Here is a 21,635-nt window from a genome sequence, read left to right as displayed (position 1 = left end):
ATTTTTCTTCAGGAGAGCCACGCAGGGTGGGATTCTCCCACGGGGTTTAATATGCACAAACCAAAAGGACACTGCATAAACGTCATACAACGTGGTTCAAAAGCTCCAGAGACTTTAGCAAAGCACTACACCTATTTAACCCATACGCCTATTATAAAAGTGAAGAAATAAGCAGCAGGCCTACAGCTCTCTGTATAATTCTATAAAGTGGCTCAAAAATATTACAGAGGGTGAAAATACCCTTTTAAATCCAACCCGGTCCTCGCATCCCACAAAGAGAACATTTTGCCAATTGAGGCAGATATATAGTGGGTTGTTTTTTTACCAGCCTAAACACATAGAAAATGAAATATGTATGTATATAAATCTAGAAATCATCTCTCCAGTCCTCCAGAAACCAGTGACAACCTCCATCTCCTTCCTGCAGCTCAAAGCACAGATGTGCTGTATGCCACTCGCCCTTCCCTGCTGCCCTGCAGCTCCCCATGCTCTGTGCCATGCATTTTCTGCACCCCAACAATCCTGGCTTAAGCAACCAGAGAGCAGAGCCGGAGGCAGCACTGATTTTGTACCCCCTTCTAAGCAGTGACTTTGCCCAACATGTTTGTTTTACTGTGCAGCCCTGGAGCATCTGTATTTCTGATACCTAATAAAAACATTTATTACTGGAACAGGAAAAAAAAAAACAATAAAATGGTAGAAATACCAAGAGGGAAAAAAAATAAAATTCGCTGCTGTTTGGTTTTGGCAAAAGCTCTGCCTCGGAGAGATTCCTGTTGCAGTGCACAGAACTTGGCTTTGTTTCATGGCTGAAACAGCTCCATTCGGGCTGCACGGAGCTGCGGCCAGAGCCATGTGTGACTGCTGCCTATTTAGGTACTTGGCAGCAAACTTCCACTTTGTTCCAGAGCAAAGCTGACACTCAAGTGGCAGGAATAGCTGCGGTGCTGCGAGTGCTGTCAGGATTTTGTTTATTTTAAGGCCAAACTTATGGCTTGGATTTCCCACAGGCACCAAAATGAAGATGGTCCCTCCCTCAGCACCCAGCTCACATCAGAACATGAATTTCACTGGTGACTTCCTCAGTTGACTTCTAAAGATCACGAAGCCTCACTGCTCCCCTGCATGCTGCATAATCCCTTGCAGCTGCCAGGTGGAGATGATATTAAAAACAGCAGAATTCATCTCCCATGGTAAGCTGGATGCACAAACCTTCAGGCTGAAGGATTGGTTTATATGGTGTTGGTAGCAGGACTCCTGTGAGCTGACTTGGAAGGCTCTGGGATTCAGAAGGCAGAATCCCCTCTCTTTTCCCTGCTGCCCTCCGTTCTGTGCCCTCCTGCAGCCCTACAGGCTCAGCCCTCCCCTTGCTCTGTCTCACAAGCACGGCTAGCAGCTTTAATTTAGCCAATTTTCAACCCTGCTAGGTTCTTTAAGATCCATGTCAAGGTTGCTTTCCTGTCTAATGCAGAAGCACATTGAACCACTCAGGTTTCTCATGCAAACGTGACCTCTCCGTCTGCCTGGAAATTAAATTTCTGCCTTTCTGTTCCTTCATCATGGCAACCTTCTGGGAGCTGCCTAGCCAGGCCTGCTCTCACCTGGTAGTGCAGCAAGGTGTTCAGTCGCTTCCAGTCGCCTTCAATCTTGGTGGTGATGTCTTCATCCTGCAGCACCACGCGTGCGATGCGGCCCTGCCGCCACTCTGCAAGGCAAAAGCGATGGATGCATTGGTCAGAGTGGGGACATCCATGGGCTCATCCACTTGGCTAACCCAAAGAGCCCACAGAAATGCTCAACAGGTAAAGAGAGACACCCAGAGAAGGCATCAAGCCCCTACCCAAGTCCATGTCAACAGCTCTTGGTCGTTGGGAATAGGGGACGTTCTTGTACACGGCGTCAAGGATCTTCTCTTTGACCTGAGTGATGGTGTCACAGTTCAGCACCTTCACTGGGATCTCTGGACTGTTCTCGTTGTCTGGATTCACACAGTTCAGGATCTGGGAAGAAAGGAGAAGCACACCATTCCCTTAATGGCTCCACACAGAAACAGGAACATAATTTAGTGGTGATGGATTGATGGTTGGACTGGATGGCCTCAGTGGTTGTTTTCTAACCTTAACGACCTTATTAGAATAAGTGTCTGCACAACAAGCAACCCTCATGGTAAAACCCTGCATCTCTATTTGCCTCATTGCTGCTGCATATATCTATATAAATAATCAAGATAGGAGTCCTCATACGTTGATTTGCCTTTGCTAGAGTGAGGACAGTGGACCAAATAGGATATTGGTACCTACGAGTTGGGTACAAACCCAAGCTACCAGCTAGGGACACTCCTCATTGGACTTTGCTGCACTGCCAACACCAGTGCTCACTGCAGTGCTCCCATGGCAGGCCTGAAGGTCAGCATGGCTCACGCCCAACGGGGAGGACAGCAGCAATCAAGCTCTCCCCCAGCATTCACTCACCAAAGTCTTGTACTCAATCTGCTGCCGGATCAGCTTGTCCTCGCTGAGCGAATAGCGGGCTTCCCCCGTGATGGCATCAATTGGGCCCTTCTCCATCTGCTGCTTGATGGCACAGTACAGCATGAAGAGTGGCTCTCCGGCACATTCCTGCACAACGAGACCAGCGGCGAAATCAACCCAGGGGTGAAGTGCAGCTCCACCAGGGCTGCTGGCCCACAGACATATCTTGCACATGATTAATTGCAGCAGAGGCACAGCCCTCTTGCCTTAATCATTAGCACATGTGCAATCGGGCTCAGCCCCCAGCAGCTCTGGCAGAGCGCAGCCAAAACTGCTGCTTGATGGCTGTTGTGCTTGGCTCGGTAAAGCTCTACTGAATCTATAGGGCTGTAAAATGGGAATCTGAGATCTTGATCTCATTGTTCACTTTCATGAAGTAAACTCTGGGGGGGCTTCCAAAACCAAAATTAAATTGCAAAACTATGGAAGCGCAGGCATGGAGGTGCTCAAGGAGGTGTGAGCCCTCCAGAGGGGCACAGCCTGGAATGCTCCAGAGGACACAGCTGGGTGATAATTGGTGCAGCCAAAGCCAGGCAACATTAAACAGAAGAGCAGAAAACCTTCTCCAAAAAAGAGCCTTTCAGCAGTACTCAAGGAAGGCAACAGAAACTTGATTGCATGAGACTGTTTTTCAAGCTCAGATTTGCCCCATGCAGGTGGGAGAGCAAAGCAGCTGTGCTCCGCTCCATCCCTCCTTACCTTGAGAAATTTGTGGAGGAGGAAAGCAAACCAATTCGTCAGCATCTTCTCAGCCACCGACTCTGTCCTAGGAAAGCCAGGAGGAGGAGAGGCACATTACCAACAAAACCAAATCCTTGCACAACCAACCTCAGGAAACAGGAATGGCCAGGGACAAGAGGAGAGGAGCATCCTGCTCCCCACAGCAGCAATACCACCACTCAGCACAGCTCCCAGTGCATGCAGGCAGCACGATGCAGGCAGCTCATCCCCAGCTGACAGCCCATCAGAGCCCTGACAGGGAACAGGGAGCCTGGGGACACTCAGCTCTGTGCACGTGGTGCAAATTACAGCCTGGTGCGGTAAATCACTGGGATTTGCACTGGGCTGGCAATCAGGGACAGCAGAGTGACAATGGCAGGAAAATTGCAGCTTTCTCCCCGGTCCCACCCAGCGTCCTCTCCCCACATTGTGCCCAAGATTATCTTTAATTTCAATACAATAGCTCCTAATGATAGTTTTTAATGCTGGCTCTGCAGGACCCTGTTTCTTTTTCTGGGATTGGGACACTGTGCCTCCAGTGCTGCCCAGCAGCACGGCGCTGGTGCAGTATTGCAGCAGGTACAGCAAAGCTCTGTGGGTCCCATCCTGCTCCCGACTCATTTTCCCTGCTCTGCCCTGACTGTTCTGCTGACATGAATTAGGGACTGCATCTTGGTATGTATTTATACAGCACCCAGCATGTTTGGGGATGCTGGCATTTAATGGAAAAAAAAAAAAAAGCCAACAGGGTTTGATCACAAAGTCAGACAGATCAAGTGCAAAAAAGGAGCCACAGATTTCAACAAACAAAAACTGACACCAGTCTGCAAAAAAGACCCGGGGTTACGTTATCTATCATCTCTTAGGATCACAACATCTGCCAGGAATTTGCAAAAATGTCTGCAGATCCCCAAAGAGTTCCAGCCTGAATTGATTAACTGCCTAAAAACTCATCCTGCAAATTGACACGCGCACTGCTCGCCTGTTTAAATCACTTCCACTGCCCAATTAAGGAGGAGCACCAGCAGCATGCTGCCATGCCAGCCAGCCACGAGCCACAGAAAATGCAGAGGCAGTGACGTAGCCAAGAAAAGGATTAAAACACAGAGTGAAAATCATGCGTTCGGGATGAATACTGATTTAATAAACTACTTTGTTAATAGAATATTAGACTAATAATTGGCCAGGGTGCGGATTAGCACTACTAGCAATCTACAGATCCAGCTGGGTGCTTGTGGGATGGCTCTGGTGCTCTGGCACTGGGAAGCAAGCAAAGCTAAACAGAAAGAGCCTAGAGAACCCCAAAATCAATATGTATTCTGTTCATTTTCCCTGCTGTATCTGGGTCTCTCAGCTGCTGCCTGCTGTCTGTGCCAGGAACCAGAGCTGCCATTTGATTTAATGTCAACTTTTTTGCTGTCTCCCATGAGGGGTCACAGTGGAGGAAAGCGAGAGGGGAAAAACGAAGAAGAAAGAGAGGGAGAACTGAGCACTGATCGGCAATGACTGCCACAAGAGAGCTCAATAAATAAAAGCAGGCAGTGCCTTGCTTTGTGGCTGTTTGTTGACGATTAAGGAGCAGGGAGAGAACACGCAAATTAAAAGCAAATTTTTGCTTTCTGCATTCATTTGGTTTCCCTGTGCCAGGCGTGGGGTTAGGAGGAGAGTTCTCAGAGCTAACCCACAAGAAGTGGCTGTGAGCAGAGCCATCCTGCTGCCAGCGCAGTGCTCTCTCCCATCTGGGGATGGGTGGGAGAGAAGAAAACGACCCCCAGTGCCATCCCTGTATTTCCAGAGCACTGCAAAGAGCCACGAGGGAGGGCTGAGGCAGAAGGTGCCTTCCCAGCGACGCGCCAAACCACGGGGGAAATTAAGACGGCTTCCTTTCCCGAGATGAGTTATTGCCTCTGCAAACACAGCCAGACTTAAAGCAATTTCCTGTCAAGTATATTCATGATGGTTGGAGGAATCCCTGCATTTTTCCTGGGGCTGTGAAATCATCCCATTTCCCTTGGCTGCAAGGTGCCAGCGGGGCACCGCGGGCAGCACTCAATGGGACATGGGACAGCGGATGACATGACCAGGGTCTGGATGAGCATCCTGCCCTTCCCTGCTGGCTCCCCAGGCATTGCCAACCCAACGGCTTCGTTTTCCCACCTGGCTTTAAACCACCACCACCACGAGAGCGCCCAGCACAAGGCAGCGCCAGCCCTCCCGCTACCTGCGCAGCAGCAGCTTGGGGTGGTTCTTGTTCTCCAGGTTCTTCTCGATGAGGTCGGACAGCAGCTGCTTCAGCACATCAGTGGCGTATTCCAGCCGGCCCTGCAGCCCCGTCATGATGAGCGACGCCACGTTGCCGCGGTCGCGCATGGAGAAGCTGCGCTGCAGCTCCAGCGTGCGGATGAAGGTCAGCAGGAAGACTTTGTTGTTGATCAGCTGAGCGAAGAGCTTCAGGGCTTTCTCCACGCTCTGCTGCCCGTTCCCTTGGACCTGTGGCAGAGAGCAGCCATCAGGAGGGAAGAAGACTGGAAGGCACCGCGTGCATAGGAACCTTTGGTTTCAGACCAAGCTGATGGGACCCACAGCACTGCCCAGAAGTGATGAAGAGTGGGGTGATGACAAAGGGGTGATGCTGCTGTCCCACCCCATGGGACACCCACTGGGGCACTTCCCCACTGCCCTGGGTTACACTCTACTGCCAACAGCCCTACAGACAATGAGTAATTTTGCTTGTTCTCCACAAAAAGTGGCACTCTTAAAAGTAAATTAAATACCAGTTTTGATTATTGCTTTACTATGGGGCAAGTGGAAAAAATTGAGGCTTTCAGCCAGTACCAGACTCAAGTAATTCATTACAAATGGATGAGCAGCGTTAAGCCGCTCTTTACCAAACATCTTGGAGAATTATGTATTGGTTTTACTGATGTTACATAATCAAGCAACTGTGTAATTGGCAGCACATTTATCACTTCTGCAGTTCTATTTTTCACGCGGAAAAAACAAATATGAAGCATTTGTATTTATTTGCTAGAGCTTATATGGCGATGGCAGCAGCAACAATGGGTGGGATTGGGAAACTCAGGGAGTGGAGATACTGGCCCAAAGGCAGTATCTGGTGGCCCCTTGGGAAGGAGCCAGATTTAGTGGATGAGTACTGAAGAACCCTTGCATGAGTGCACAGAGCAGTGGGACCTCAGTAAAGCCCTGAGAGGAACGAGGGCACTCACTGACAGCACAGCCAGAGGCAGCCCATGCCTAGGCACTGCGCTTGCCCTCCTGTGGGCATGCCATGGAACAGCAGCAGGAGGATTCTTGGGCTGAGGAGCATCCAAAAGGACACCAGAAATTCATCCACCATCATTTGCTGCTGGCCTAGAGTAATACCCAAACCAGTATCCAAACTGGAGGGGAGGAACCAAGCAGTGCGTGATGAAGATACAACACCAAGCTCTTGGCTACAATGAGCTCAGGGTCCATCCTGCTGGCTTCATGGTTCCTAACAGGGCTGGGGGAGGAGATCACTGCCCACCCATTACCTCCAGCTCCCGCAGAACGGGGTGGTCCTCAATGCCAGGGAAGAGGACCCTCATGGCATACGTCCGGTAGTCGAGGTATGGGATGCCAGAACGGTCCAGGTCACTGGTTAGCTCATTGATGTCTGTCTGCAGCTCTGCAAAAGCTGTTTGGGGAGAAAAGAAGGAGGAGAAATGCAATGCAACGTGGGCTCAGAGCAGCGTGCACGGAGCAGAGCTGCACGGAGCTCGTGCAGACCCTCACCCTTGCTGGGAGTGCGCACACTGCAGGGAACAGCTGCCAGGAACAAAAGATGCTTATGAATTTGTATGCAGTTCACACCTGTGTCTGTGCACCTAAGACACTTTTAAAAAGGCTGCAGATAGAGATGAGGATCTCTTTTCATAACCTGGTGCCTCCCTTATTCTCCTTTCTTCTCCTACCAACAGTTGCCAAAATAATCAAATCCGATGCAGATCAAATCCAAGCAGAAAGCGCCTGTGCAGGCTCAGGGAGGAATTTTTCTTCCTCTCAGAACAGAACTTCAGTGTGGATGTCAGGGTGGTATTTGTGGCCCTGTGCTCATTCTACAAAGCAGAAACCTTTGGCTCAGGAAAGTCTCTGCCCCCAGCCAGGATGCGCCCATACCAAAGCGAATGGCATCTCCAAAACATATCTCATCCTTTGCCTTTCAAGATTACCCTTTTAAAATCAGCTGAACTAATCCTAATCAGCTGTTGACTGGGACAGAGCTCACACTATCACATTTGCAGCTACTTTTCTTTATTTTGGTTTACTTAAGCTCCTTTCCAGAACACACAGTTTCTCTGCAGCCTGACCCTTCCCCATTCTCCATCTCATTCTGTGCCTTTTCTGGAGCCCTATATTAAAAAACCATTAGAGAAGGGGACACGTTGTGCAGGGCACCCTGGGGCTGCCCTCACCACACAATCGAGGCACGCTGCTTAATCAGGATCAAGCTCTAATCCTATTCTCTGCACATTAGACAGGCAGAGCCCGTGTCTGCCACTTGCTCTCATTACTGTTTCCCTGTGGGAGCACGTGCCCTATTGCCAATGTTGGGCAATGGGAATGGCCCTGTTGGGGACCACTGGAATGGCTCCAGGAGGGACTAAAGCAAAGGTCCCAGTGCCCAAAGAGGAACCAGTCCCCAGAGAGAAGGGAGAATGGCTGGGTGGGAGGAGGGAGGATCAACATCCACGTATGGGATGATGTGGTACTGACCCTCTTTGCACTCCAGTGCCACCCGAGACTCCAGGTTGTCCATCTGCATCTGCAGCCTCTTGAGGGTCAGGTCGTTCTCCCGGGACTTGCGCTTGTAGGCGATGAGCACGATGATGACGATGATGAGGAGCAGGCTGCCGCCGGCCGCGATGCTGACAATGGCTGGCAGGGTCAGCAGGCTGTCGGAGGTGATGCTCACCGAACCGGGGGAGAAGATGATGCCGCCGACACGCACCTGCAAAGCACCAGGGAGGTAAGCAGCAGCTCCTTTGGGCCTGCCCAAATCCAGGGCAGGCACAGCAAATGTCTCACACATTTCTATGGTGGATACACAGCACGGCTGCGGCTGCAGCAGCACCAATTGCCTCCGGAAACAAAGAGCGCAGCACAGCGAGACTTCAAGCCATGATGAATGTGCCAGCCCTTCACTATCTGGGCTTTGTTCGTATTATCTGATGGCTCCATTTGACTTTCAGTTTATAGCTTTCAACTCCCTTTTGTAACCCGTGAACGTTTGTGACCCAGTGACAATTTCCCTGACAAGAACCCAGAGCAAATGGAGAGAGAGGTGGGAAGAGAAGCAGGGGGGCCCACACACAGAGGCCAGGTTCTCTTGGATGTGCCCAGGCCACAGATGTGAGCCATGCCTCTGCGAGCCACAGTGATAACTGAACAGTTTTTGGATGCTGGACTTAAAGAGAAATAAATCACAATTGCAACCTCATCTGGGCTTTGCTCGAGCGCTTTTGCAGCTGAGTGCTCAGTCTGGGGAGAGCAGCAGTGCCCAAAACCAAAGCGAAGCATCCTGATGAGCAGTCCGGACCTCCTGGCTCCTTCTGCCTCAGGGAAAGCCAAATCCTCCTGCTACCCACTTGGCAAAGCAGATCTGGCTGCAAGGACTGCTAAAATCCCTTCCAGCTCTACAGGAGGGGAACACAGCTCGCTACAGCTCATCTTACCAGGGAAAGGCTGGAATCTGGTGCCGAGTGCCCTGAATATTTATTCTTTTTGGAAGGCTTTGACAGTGGGCAGTGAGTCTCAAGGAGGCAACAAGAAGTTTCACCATGCTAATCCTCATCCATATTTTAAGCTTTCAGTTAGACAGCCATAAAGATCTAAAATCTGGCAGCCTTTGGATGAGAAATTGCACTCAGAGCAGGTCAGGAAGGAGGAAGAGGAAGGGGCACTGATGGCAGCAGCCGGTGCCTACCGTCACTTTGTGCTGCCCGCTGAGGGTCGGTGGCTCACACAGCAGCTGTGTTTCAGACACGGTGACGGTGCAGGGCGTCTCTCCAACCAGCACTGTGTAGTTGAGTTTGGCTCCTCCAGAAGCAGGCGGGCACAGGTTTTTGCCCTGGCAATAGAGGTGGAGAAGACTGTACAAGGATGCGGTGCGTTTCCCTGCTTTGCATTCCCACTCCCTGCCGGCACAAACGATGGGGCTCCTCTTAGTGTATCCTGGTCTCCAAACAGGGACAAAACTCCTCTCCCACTCATTGCTTTCTGGGCCCTCCTGAGTGGAAGCTTTGCATGCTTCTAGACACTTCTGTATGGCCACTGCATGAAAAACCTTTAATGGCTTTACTGAGAGTGACAGAGCACTGGAGCCGGTTGCCCAAAGAAGTGGCAGAGTCTCCATCACTGGAGATACTCAAAACCCACCTGGACGTGATCCTGGGCAGTGTGCTCTAGGGAACCTGCTTGAAGCAGAGGGGTTGTATTAAATGATCCCAAGTGGTCCCTTCCAACCTCAACCATTCTGTGACACCACCACATGGTATGCATGTGGGTTTTCTCTCACTGAGCTCTGCTGGTGAGAGCCACAGGGTACACACAGATACGAAACACCAAAGTGCATTTGGCCCTGCTGGGTTTGAGGAGCTTCCAACCCCATCCCACCACCGATCCCATCCCACGGGATGAGCAGAGGTCCCCTTACCTTCAGGATGATGGGTGACCCCGGCTTCTGCTCCAGCATCCCACTGGAGCTCAGGGGCTCAAAGGTGGGGTTGGGGTAGTAGATGAACTTGGTGTCGTTGTAGACCCGCAGGGACTGAACGTTGTTGAAGATGAAGCCAAACTCATCGGGTCGCTCGACGGCATCCATGGTGGGCCGGGGCTCAGGGGCCAGGGCAGGTGCAAGGCAGCTCAGTGCTGTGGCATTCAGCACCACACACACCTGTGAATGGGACTCTGAGTGGTGCTGGGGAATTGCCCCACGCTGGGGGGTTCCGACCTGCACAGCGATGCTCTGGGGCCCTAAGTACTCCCTGAAAGCTCTGGTGGATTCCAGCTCTGCTGGAGGTATTTAATCGGGGCTCAACACCTTACACCCATCGTTTGGGAAGATTTGCTTCCCGTGCAGCCAGCACAAAGGTGCTGGAGCAGAGACAGAGAGAGCTTCACAATGAGAATGTTTGAAGAAAGCTGGAGGATTGTACACCGAACCACTTGGTCTTTTTCTTCCTTTCCTTCCCAGCTGCACCCTTGCTGGCAGCACTAGCTTTGAAACAGACCTATAATGAACACCTGGCCTCTGCTGCAAATTGGTGATTAGAGGCATCTCTCTGATGTTAGAGAGTGAGACGGACCATCCCCTGGCAGCATGGGGCTGGGGCAGCATGGAGGTCACCCCCTGGGGGCTGCAGACACCCCCGGCTCCCCCCAGCCCCACAGCAGGAGCTGCTGGCTTACAGAGCAGCAAGGGGCCAGCCGTAAGTGGAAGATTTCACTCAATTTTGTGCCTTCAGAATTATTTTCGTAACACTGTAAGTGCTAACAGCAAAATGAGATGTTTTTAAAAAGAGCTCAGAATGAAAAGGTCTTTGGGGGGAAGGGAGAGAGGGGATGGGAAACTGCTGCTAACAGCCTTGCCCTTTCCAAGATAATGCAGGTTCAGAAAGATCACTGCATAGAAACAGTATTTTTCAGTTTTACTTGATCAAAATAATTTCCAAGTGTACTGGAGGTGCAATTTGTATTTGTAACGTACAAGAACATTGCTTTCCACAGCAGTTTATGAACGGTGGAACAAATAGCTTAAATAGAGGCCTTGGCTGGTGCTAGCTGGGATGGAGGCGTGAAAAATAACACTCAGCTTCCCCCAAACACCAGGAGCACCACGCACAAGGCGGGGAAGCAGTTGGGATGGTGGGGTCAGATCCCTTGGACTTTCCATCACCAAGCAGAGCTGAGCTAGGTGCAGGGAAAGGAAGGATGCTGAGGAGGAAGAGACACCACTTCTGTGTGTCGTGACTCCTGTCTCCATATCTTGCTGCTAAGAGTGGGGCTAAGCATAGGGCAGACCCCCAAGTAGCCTTTGCCAAGCAGAAAGCACTGGTTCCAGTGACAGTGGGGACGTTGCCCACAGCTACTCACATTGATGGACTCCCTGCCATTGTGCTTGACACGGATGCGCGGCTCTTGGATGATGTCCAGGTTGGAGCCAGTGATGGTCAGAGGTGTGTGCCCGCTGTAGGGAACCAGAGAGCCCTCATTAGTTGCCTGGTGAATGGGAAACCAGTGTTTGGCCACAGGGATGCTCGCTGCTCTCTCAATGATGTTGGCACCCCAGGGACTCCCAGCTCATCCCCAGTCACAGGGCAGCGGTGCCCACGTGAGCCAGCTTTTCTCCTCACAGCTGTGCCCTCTCCCATGCAGCAGCCCTTCAGGGCAGCAGGACGAGAAATGGGACTAAAGAAACCAACTGAGCCGAGACTAAATGTGAAGAACAATAAATTAGTCACGGCGTTTAATGATTTACACAGCGGCGCTTCCAAGGCGCATGGCAGCGGGCGATGAATGGCGCGTGGGGAAGGAACTGCTGAGCAGCACACACACAAAGTGCCTTCCATTCCTGGCTGCTCTTTTCATGTGTCAATTGCAGCTGCACAGCCCAAATTCACCAAAACCTCCAGCACCTTCACAGCAGAGCTGTGCTGTTTGGTTGACGCTGTCTGTTTGCCATTCTGACACCCAACCCAACCCAAAACGAGAAGTGAGCTTGAATGTGGGCTCAGAGCAACAGAGCTGCTGAGAGGTACTTATTTCCTCCATCGCCAACTTTAAGAAATGATTGGAATTTGAAATGAACCTGAGCACAGCCATTGCAGCAATACCAGGAGATGAGGACAGCCCAGAGATTTTAGCATCGCAGCATCCCAGTCCCATGCAGCTCCCACCAGTTGATGTTGGACAACTACTACGTTCTGATTAGCATCAGCTTTCCCATTTCTTTGTGGTTGCTGGTTTTATTTTATTCCACAGCCACGAAAAGCCTTTAATGAGCAACCACACACTCCTTCAGCAGATGGAAACCATCTTGGGGCTTTATTTGTGCTCCCAGAATCCAGGTGTAGGCTGCTATGGCTGTAGTTTAAATGACAACTACTTCAATAACTTCAGATCTGACTTTTGGTCAGCGCAAACGTTGCAGACATTTGGCACTGAGAAATGCAGAACATGGGTGGAACATGCATTCCCAATGGCACAGGGCAGGTGAGTTCCCCTGAGCTGCATTACCTGGCGATGCTCCACTCGGGCTCAATGTTCTGCACTTTGGGGTCATCAATGTATTCAAATAGCAGCATCTGCTCGAGCTGAGCACGGTCAACGCTCACGGAGACGTGGACGGGCCCCAGGCCATGTGCTGAGGGTGCTGACAGGCACACAATCTCATTCATGGATCGCCTGCATGGAAAGGAGCAGAGGGAGTGTCAGTGGGCAGAGAGCATCCCTGTCCCCATGGGGCCACCCCACATGAGGGCAGAACCATCACTGAGCCCTGTACACTGAGATGCACTAAGTGGCCGAGCCCAGCAGGCACAGGAGAGGGTCAGAGCCCCATGCAAGAAGAGATCTGATCTGCCCACCAGGAGAGAGGCACACGTGTTTTGTGCCAAACTGCAGCCTCCCGCATCCCTCCCTGCACCCGCCGCCTTCTGTTGGGCATGTGAAAACAGATGGCCGCTTTTTAAATGGGATGCAGCAGCTTGCTCCAAAGCCAAATTCTTTCCCTCCCCACCCCACTGCATGCATAGAGCCTCATGAGCTGCAGAACAGGCCCACGAAGCCCTGGTCTGGGGAGCACCATGCTGCCAGCACTGCTTTGTTCCCTGTTTGCCCACCAGCGCAGCATGACCCCTGCTTGGTGCTGCTGGGCATGGCAGGGCATCTGCTTCCCCCACAGCACAGGCTGGCTGGAACACAAAGCAGTGGGGCAGTGCAGTCAGCAGAGGTCCCCCATCCTGCTGCAGGGCTGCGGATTTGCGCTGGGGATGGAGGTGCTGAGTTCCACAGCACCACAGGGCCACTGTGCAAAGTGGCAGAGCCACGTCCCCAAGAGTCCAGTGCCCAAACTCAAGTCCCTGAGGACAGGAAGGGCCATGCTGCTGCCACGGCTCATTTAACTTTGGCTTCTCTTCTGCCAGCACAGGGGAGACGACAGGCAGCTCCTCAGCATTACACTGTTGTTATGGCACTTCTATCAAAGCCTGGCACTCTTTAGCTTGAAATCAAATCCTGGCACAACACCGTTCCATCATCACCATGCTGCACACACCACTGAGGTGCCTGAGCAGCTGTGACACAGCTCAGCGTGTGCACTGATGTGCATCCAGCACAGCCCTGTGTCTCTGCAGGTACGCTGTACTCGCTCTCCAGGGTCCTCCCAAATCCTCACCTTCCTTCAGGAGAACATCCACCCTCGGGTACCACAGTGCTGCACCATCTGCACACCCACCCAGTGTCACCAAGACAACAGAAAACTCCTAAAATATCCAAAACCGACCACGCTTGGCTGCTCCTATGGATGCTTTCCTGTGCCATCCCTGTTCCCTGCATCCCTTTGTCCCACTTTGCACCATCACACCATATCTCTGCCCCAGCTCTGCCTGCCCCACCGCTCGTTAATTAGCTCTGTGCTATTATTGTGTCGTCATGGTGAATCTACCCACTCCTCCGATCTGAGCTGGGAGAATGGGGGAAGCTGTAATTAGAGTGAATCTCATTAGAAACTGCTTCATCTAATCATGCTCCCCCACACCCTCCAGTACAATTGAAGTTCATTGCCACAAAACAGTCCAAGCAAAACAAAGTGCACAGTGTGACCCCACGAGAAAGATGGTGTCATTTATACACTGCTGCTTGCTTTGTTTAAGTTTCTGCTTGCCTGGTGTAATTAGAACATACCAAGAATTCAGACCTGCTCCAGGTTTTGCAGGTCGGTATCTGCAGGTTGCCTGAACGCAATCATATATTTATGGAATTTTATTAGAAAGCCAATTCTGCTCATGGCTGCTTCTGCTGGAGGTAACGTGGTCACCTGCGTGCACTGAGGATGCAATCTGGCAGCTCTGCTCTGGACACAGGAAGAAATGCCAATGGACTGGTTGCCAAATGTAGCACTTGGAGAGCCTGCCTGCAGCTGCAGAGCTCGGCAGGTCCAACCCTTCCTGATCTCCATCTCCTTCATCTGGTGCCACAGCACAAGTGGGGAAGGCCAGGTCCTAGGTCCCATCCTGCTCCTCACTGCTTGGCAGGACTGAGCCAATACAATCCCATGGCTGCACCTTCACAGGTCCCATATTCATGAATCCTGAGGTCTTCCAGATGAGAATTTCACCTCCAAGGGTCATTCCATTCCCAGATACCTCCTTGGCTCCTGCTAGCAAGCTGGAGCTGGGATTTAGAAGGCAGAATCCTTCCACACATCACAGCATTTCATGTAACCTCCTGGTTTGCAAGGCGCAGAGAAAAAGCAAAGGGTCCTCTTGGCATTCTCTGTCCTGCAGCCCCATGCAGATCTCATCTGCTCAGCACAAGGAATGTCTTCATGGAGAGCAGCCCCCTCTGTCCTGCATATGAGTGCCTGCAGTGTGACACTACGCTGATGGCATTGGGGCACCTGGGGACACCCCATGTGGGGACGTGTGCGTGATGCACACAGACGTATACTGCATGTATCTTTTTTTAACTAAGCCCAAGAAAACCCATTAAACCCTGCAAATGTCAACTCTGCATTTACACTGCTGGGTAAAAAGCAAATTTGCTATGGGAATCCCAGAGGAGGCTCATGGCTGTGCACGTTCCACAGCAGGAGGCGAGTGAGGATCCTTCCTCTGCTCCACAGTTTCAGAACCCTGCCTCGCTCCAATGATTTTGGAGAGAAGAGATATCCCCTTCAGGCTGGATATTAGGAAAAATCCCTTCTCTGAAGGAGCACTGATGCAGTGGCACAGGCTGCCCAGGGATTTGGTGGGGTCATGGTCCCTGGAAGTGTTCATGAAACATGGAGATGTGGCACTTGGGGACATGGTTAGAGGGCATGGTGGGGACAGCCTGACTTAATGCTAGTGGTAGCTGGACTTGATCTTAGAAATCTTTTCCAGCCTTCACGACTATGATTTCTGAGGTGGCTGTGTGCTCAGCCCCACAACCCACAGCCCCCAGCACAGCCCTTACCCCTGGAAGGCGCAGCTCTGGTTGCCCAGGAGCACGGAGACGTGGCTGCCAGCACCCAGGTGATGCCCTGTGATGGTCACCAACGTCCCCCCTGACTCAGGACCACGGCTGGGGCTCAGGAAGCTCACAGTTGGTGTCTGCAGAAAAAAGGACAGCTCAGCATCCCTGCACCGGCAGCATCCCACCCTCTGCTTTCAAAATGCAAAAGCAAAATGGAGCTGTGTCATGGCCACCTGATGCAGTTGCTGCTGAAATGCTGGATCCTGCTGTGAATGAAACACATCCCTACAATGTAATTGCAAGTTTAGCCTGGGCAAAATTATGTACTTACCTTCACCTCTGTTCTTAAGAGAAATAAAGCTGTTTGCTCTGCGGTTTCAAAAATGAAATACAGCACAAATACAGCACAGTGGATGTCTGAACACAAACAGTTAAGGTTTGCCACATTAAAGAAGCAGGGTATGGTCATGGGAAACAGCACATCACAGCAGCACAAAGCAGTGCCAGCAACTCCAGCTCCATAGAACCATCAGTGGTGGTGATGTGGGAACAGAGCTCACACCTGGTGATGAAGGGAGAACATCTCAATGTGTGTCTGCATCCCACTCAACACTTATCCATGGTACTACTGCAGCAGTGCCACCTCGCCATCCTGCCCTGCACCCGTGAGCCCAACTCCTCATTGCTGTGCTCACCTGAGCTGCACAGAGCCCATCCTGCTGTGGACAACTACCCCAAGTGGTTCTTCTTCTAAACAAGGGAAAGGCAGAAGAGCTGAGGACGCACACTGAGAATCTGCAGCAACTCCAAGGCTGAGGCAAGGCCAGCGCTGCAGGAAGGGCTGAAAGCTAAGTCAGAATCTTCCATCTTCAGCTCATGGTTTGGTGATAATTATGACAGATTTATGGAGCTGAAGTAGCTCCAAGGTCCCACTTCCCTGGGTACAATGGGTGTAATTACGGTGACAGCTGAGCTCCCGCCTGGTTGCAGCACCAGATGAGCTCACCAAGGCATGAACCCTCTCAGGGTCAGAACACAGCTCTGCTTTAAGGTACCAATCAATTTTACTACTGACTTTAATGGCATAAACCAGCTGTAATAGAATTTGTGGCGGTGCCAGCAAGAAAAAATAGAGGCCAAGTAACAGAAGGAAATGATGTCCGCAAAGTTTTAGATGCCTGAGGAAAAAAAAAGTCATAATCAGGGTGCTGAAAGTCAGAACCACAATGCAAGGGATGGTAATGTTCAATGCATTCCTATTGTTTGGGCTGTAGCAGCTCCTGGCACCCCGATGTTCTGCACCCCTGGGGAAATGCAAACCCATCGGGTGGTGGGGCTGCCCTGATTTCCCTCTCCACTGGGTTACAGATTGTAGCCCATCAGTTTGTGCTGGCACTGCACTCCATGCATAGATTCCACTCAGCACAAAATCAATGCGATGGGATGAATTGCCCTATTTAGACAAAACTGGAGATAGGAGGAACCCCAGCTGTAGCTTTAGGTTTATGAATCAAAAGGATGCTAATTAAATAACCCACTGACCAGCAGAGAACCCCAACCCAAAGAACAGCTCTTCATTAGGCAGACAGAGGAAGCCTATGTTGAGCTGCTGCCCTTGAGGGGAGAAAAAAAAAAAATCATTGAATATCTGGATGCTGAGTAACTCCTCCATCCCAAAAGAAAAAGAATAAGCCAATAGAACAAACTATTCCAGATCTGTTCAGGTTTCACGGGCAGGCGATTAAAAGGAGTTTCTAGCAGGACCTCAATACCTGAAGCACAGAAGGATGGGCTCAGGCACTTGCTGTCCTTCTCTGTGTGCTTCTGTGCTTGTGCCAAAGTCCCATCAGCTCCTGCACCATATATATATATGTGTATCTGTACCACAAATGCAAACAAACAGCTTCAAAACCAGCAAGAAGCAACGGCAGACATTTCTTCCCTATAACAGCGCTCCTTCTTTACTCTTCTTTCCCCAAAACACAGGAAGATTTTGAGTCCTGACTGCAACCCCATGACAAGATCACATGCACAGGAGTCCTCGAGCACAGCTCAACGCCACGCTTTGCAAAGCAGTCCTGCTCTAAACACACAACCAACTTTGCTAGCAGGAGCCCCGAGCAGCAATTCAAAGCTTGCCATTATTCAGATGCACCAAGCTGGAAGCAAACGCTGTGCAAAGCCTGCTTTTAGGCTCCTACCTAAACACTGCTTCCTCTGTGTCAGCTTTACACCTTGGAAGCACGGCTCGGTGACGGGCTGCCAACGCACTGCTCATGCAATGCCATGGGGAAAGCACTGGAAAAGCGTGGGTTTGCTTCTGGTGCAACAGATACCTCTGGTGCTCAGCCCCCCCCCCAGTGCAAGGAACTCACCACAAACGTGTAGTGCTGCACCGACTTGGCCGTGAACTCAGGCTTGCACTCTCCGATGCACAGAAGCACTGGGCCAGAGCTGATCCCAGGGAGTGCCTGCCCCATTTCACAGACGATCCTGGAAGCAGAAACGCTGCAGTGAGGGTTTGCCAGGGGCTGCTAGCGCAGGGCTGGCTGCTTGCTGCGTTATTTTTCTCCTTTCCCCTCTTTAACTCTGATATCTGCCTCTTTTGGAAGGAGTTAATTACTGAGTCTATTTTTACCCCACATAGTAATTTAAAGGGAAAAAAAAAAAAATCAAAATTAGACATAATTATTACAAGCTGTAAACTCCAGAGCAAAGCAGAGCACTAATGGCAATATATTAGCCAGTAGCAAAGTGAGTGCTAAGTCCTTAGAGTAACAGATGAGTTCATTAAGGGAACAGCTCACACTGCAGTCTCCCAGTTAATCAAAAACGCAGAAACCTGCTTGGGGATGAGAGAGACAGCATGGTGCAGGCGGGGAGGGCTGCTGCAAAACGCACCCACAGGGTCAGGGTAAAGCACTGACATGAGTCCTGTGTGCCTCTGTGTCCTGGGGGGTCACTGAGAGCCTGAGCAGGAGCTGCTGGGGTGCACAGTGATGGCTTAGAGCTGCAACCCACGGCTCCTTGCAATGGCAGCAGGTCTGCTGGAGATGCAGGGAGAGGTCTGCAAAGGGCTGGCAGCTGGCAGGGCTCCTCTGCTATGCTTGGAGGGATTGCTGCTTGCTCCCATGGAAAAAGGTCGTGAGCATCCTGGAGAGAGGCCTGAGGGTACAAGAAAGCTACAGCGTGCAGAAGCAGCAGCACAGGCAAGGAAATGCTCGATGATGTTCAGCCCCAGGAGCCACAGAAAAAAGCCAAATTCCCCTCCCTCGCTGCAGCTGAAGGAGCTTTTGCAAAGCAGGAGGGGAAATGCTTGCTTTTCCCCCGACCACATGAGAACGCATGAAAGGCTCCAATGTGTGAAGGCAGAATTTCAGCAGCACTGAATTCACTACAGGTAAAAAGAAAATACAGAGACGAAAGAACCTGCAGACTGCATGCACAGGTGCTGCCAGGAGGCCCAACAAAATACACACATGCTAATGATGAGCTCTTACGAGCACCTCATTGCAGCACATCAAAATGGGCTGCCTAGAGAGATGCTGTCTTTAGAGAACACAAAGGGAAGCATCTCAGCTGTGTGCCTCAGTGTGCTGTGTGCTCCTCACTCTGCCTTTATGCAGCCATGGCCTTGGCACCTCTCTCCCTCCACTGCTGCTTTGTTGCTTGGCCTGCTCTGGGTCAGGGCTGCAGGCTGGGATGATCCCAGCAATCCGTGCTCCTGCAGCAGGCATGCAAAAAGCCACGCCGAGGATGCACCCAGCAAGTGCCACCCATGGGAGGAAACACCCAATTCTTGATGCTTCCCAGTGAAGCAGCACCCACAGGCACAGCATGCATTCCCCATACAGCATCAGGCAGGAAGGAAGCAGTAGGGGGTGGAGTGACCCCGGTGCACCTGATCCTGATTCCCAATCAAAGCCAAATCCCCAGCAGGTACCTTGTTACAAAATGATGCATTCGGCAACGCTGTAGGGTGCTGATTGCTGGGCTAAGTGGCCCTTTCACCAACATTAACCTAATTGCTGGCTGATAGATTGCGTGGCTGGAGCATATGGTGAGTCATTACAGTCTTGGAATTCAGTCTGCCCACAGAAGCCTTAAGAGGGTCCTTTTATCTGTATTCATCTTTAAAAGGCAGCTCTCATGCTAACACTTGCTGTTATCTGCCCAGGGTAAATGTTTTAATGATGTTAACAAACTTTGAAAGCTCAAGAGCCGTAATTAGAGTCATGATTATAAAATCAGGGCTTCCTACCATCAAAGGAGGACAGTTTTTATCATATTCTGTCCTTTATCTGAAAAATAAAACACAACAAAATTCCGCTCGGCGGAACAGCGCCAGCCATGGGCACTGACTGCTCTGCACATGCCTGGAGCTGAGCAGGCACTGATGGTGCTGAGCAGCTCTGCAGTGCCCTTCATGCAGTGATGGCAATGCTGATGGATCAGGGAAGGGAGATCCATGGTACAGGTAGGGAGCAATGAGCAAAACTCCACTGCCAACACATCCTGGTGATGGGTGGTTCCGTGAGCCAGGGATCAGACTGGGACCCACCAAGTGGATGGCAATGCCAGAGGATGGTGGTTTCCAGCTGCTCCCAGGGCACATCCATGCTGCTGTGAGCATCCCCACGAGCAGCCCTGGCACACCCTGCACCATCCTGCTCCCAGCAGTGACATCAGCCCTCCCTAGCAGGATCAGCGTCACCGTAGGAGGTTTATTCGCCCGTCCTCTGCTACAAGCCTATTTTCTAATTTTTGGTTGACATTTTCCTTAGTGAAATAAATGAATGGGCTCCAATGGAAGGCTGCTCGGATGAGGTGGCTGTCAGCGCCTCGCGCCTAACAAATGGCAGCACACAGCCTGCAGTGCCAGCTGCATCTCAAACACAAGGGGAGCGGAGGGGGCAGAGCCTCAGAAGGAAAGTTGCTTAGCAAAGCAGCGCAGAAGGAAACAAAACACTCTGTGAAAGCTTACAGGGCTCCTTAACCCCCACCTCCAGAAATCACCCGGCACCTCAGCCATCGCCAGCCCTGTTCCTGCACTGCTGTGGGGCTGGGAGGTGGTGGAGGTGTTGTGTCCAGAAGTTGAGGTCACTCACTGTTCGGCGACGATGTACTGCTCCGGCAGAGGAGCACACGGCACTCCTGCCACCTGCACACCACGGGCAATCTCTGAGAAGTCCAGGCCCAGGTTGACGCCACGGATGGTCACTCTGGTGCCTCCTTCTGGGGGTCCCGACACCGTCAGGATCTAAAGGGAAGCACAACAGGGGTCAGGCTGCTTTCTGCAGAGCCCCCCGGGTTGGAGGTGGATCCCACCCTGCAGGCTGCCCAACGGCACTGTATTCCCTGCCTGCTGCATGCAATGCTGAGAAGCCAACAAAGCTGGAACCACATGTTGTTCTCAGAGAGACACAGAGGGACAATGCCACCCCCGGGAAGAAGAAGGATCACAAACTTGTGTGAACCTTTCACGGTCATCTGGAGTCCATCTCCACTGTTTTATGGACCTGAAGAAGCCTTTCTTGTTCTCCTCTGCGCCCCTTGCCAAGTCCAGTTCCATTTGGGTTTCGACTTTCCTGACCCTGCTCCTACACAGCCCACCACCATCCCATCCTCCTCCCAGGGCACCTGTCCTTGCTTCCACTGCCCGTGCATTTTCTTCTTGCTCTCCAGGCTGGCCATCAGGCCCCAGTTCTGTGTGAAGCAGAAGCCTGGCTGCTTTTCACATACTACATAAGGCAGCAAATAACCTTCCAGCAGTTGCCTGCTGCTCTGGAAAACTCTGTTACCTTCTGCCTTGGCTGCTCTCTGAATGCTGATAGCACATTTATCAGTAAGCTGGCACCTCAAGTGGCTCAAAATGCTGAAGGGTGAGGGGTGTGCTCTAAAGCTGCCTGTTTATAGCCTGCCTGAGCCGCAGCTAGCTCTGCTCCTACAGCCTTTCATCAAGGACAATGCTCTCTTCCATGAGCAGTATAAATTACAACAACACAGAGGCTCGAGTTTGGGACCCAAGACACTTAAACAACTGTTTTGAATCTGCCACCGCTCTTGGGTGAGCTACTAATCTTCCCAATGCTACAGCTGGTATTAATAAACAACATAATCTATAATAATGCACTTCAATTAACTTAATGGATAAATCTTATTTCT

At 51.3% G+C, this 21,635-nt stretch overlaps 1 protein-coding gene across 5 annotated transcripts in view; it reads right to left on the bottom strand.

Moving 5' to 3' along the window:
- Positions 1–21,635, bottom strand: part of PLXNA2 (plexin A2) — a 211,922-nt gene that overhangs the window by 11,954 nt on the left and 178,333 nt on the right. For all 5 annotated transcript variants that reach the window (XM_090124762.1, XM_090124764.1, XM_090124766.1 and 2 more), the window contains 14 exons: positions 20,579–20,730; positions 17,846–17,963; positions 15,471–15,607; positions 12,531–12,698; positions 11,388–11,481; positions 9,949–10,188; positions 9,220–9,363; positions 8,010–8,244; positions 6,788–6,930; positions 5,473–5,741; positions 3,231–3,297; positions 2,472–2,618; positions 1,841–2,000; positions 1,602–1,705 (listed from right to left, as the gene is read on the bottom strand). In XM_090124762.1, coding sequence (XP_089980888.1) covers positions 1,602–1,705; positions 1,841–2,000; positions 2,472–2,618; positions 3,231–3,297; positions 5,473–5,741; positions 6,788–6,930; positions 8,010–8,244; positions 9,220–9,363; positions 9,949–10,188; positions 11,388–11,481; positions 12,531–12,698; positions 15,471–15,607; positions 17,846–17,963; positions 20,579–20,730 — 2,178 coding nt within the window. The remainder of the gene's footprint in view (positions 1–1,601; positions 1,706–1,840; positions 2,001–2,471; positions 2,619–3,230; positions 3,298–5,472; positions 5,742–6,787; positions 6,931–8,009; positions 8,245–9,219; positions 9,364–9,948; positions 10,189–11,387; positions 11,482–12,530; positions 12,699–15,470; positions 15,608–17,845; positions 17,964–20,578; positions 20,731–21,635) is intronic.

Source organism: Phasianus colchicus, chromosome 25 (genome assembly GCF_987193195.1).
Source record: "Phasianus colchicus chromosome 25, bPhaCol1.hap1.1, whole genome shotgun sequence".
Classification (NCBI taxonomy): domain Eukaryota; kingdom Metazoa; phylum Chordata; class Aves; order Galliformes; family Phasianidae; genus Phasianus; species Phasianus colchicus.
This window is presented reverse-complemented; position numbering and strand designations above follow the sequence as displayed.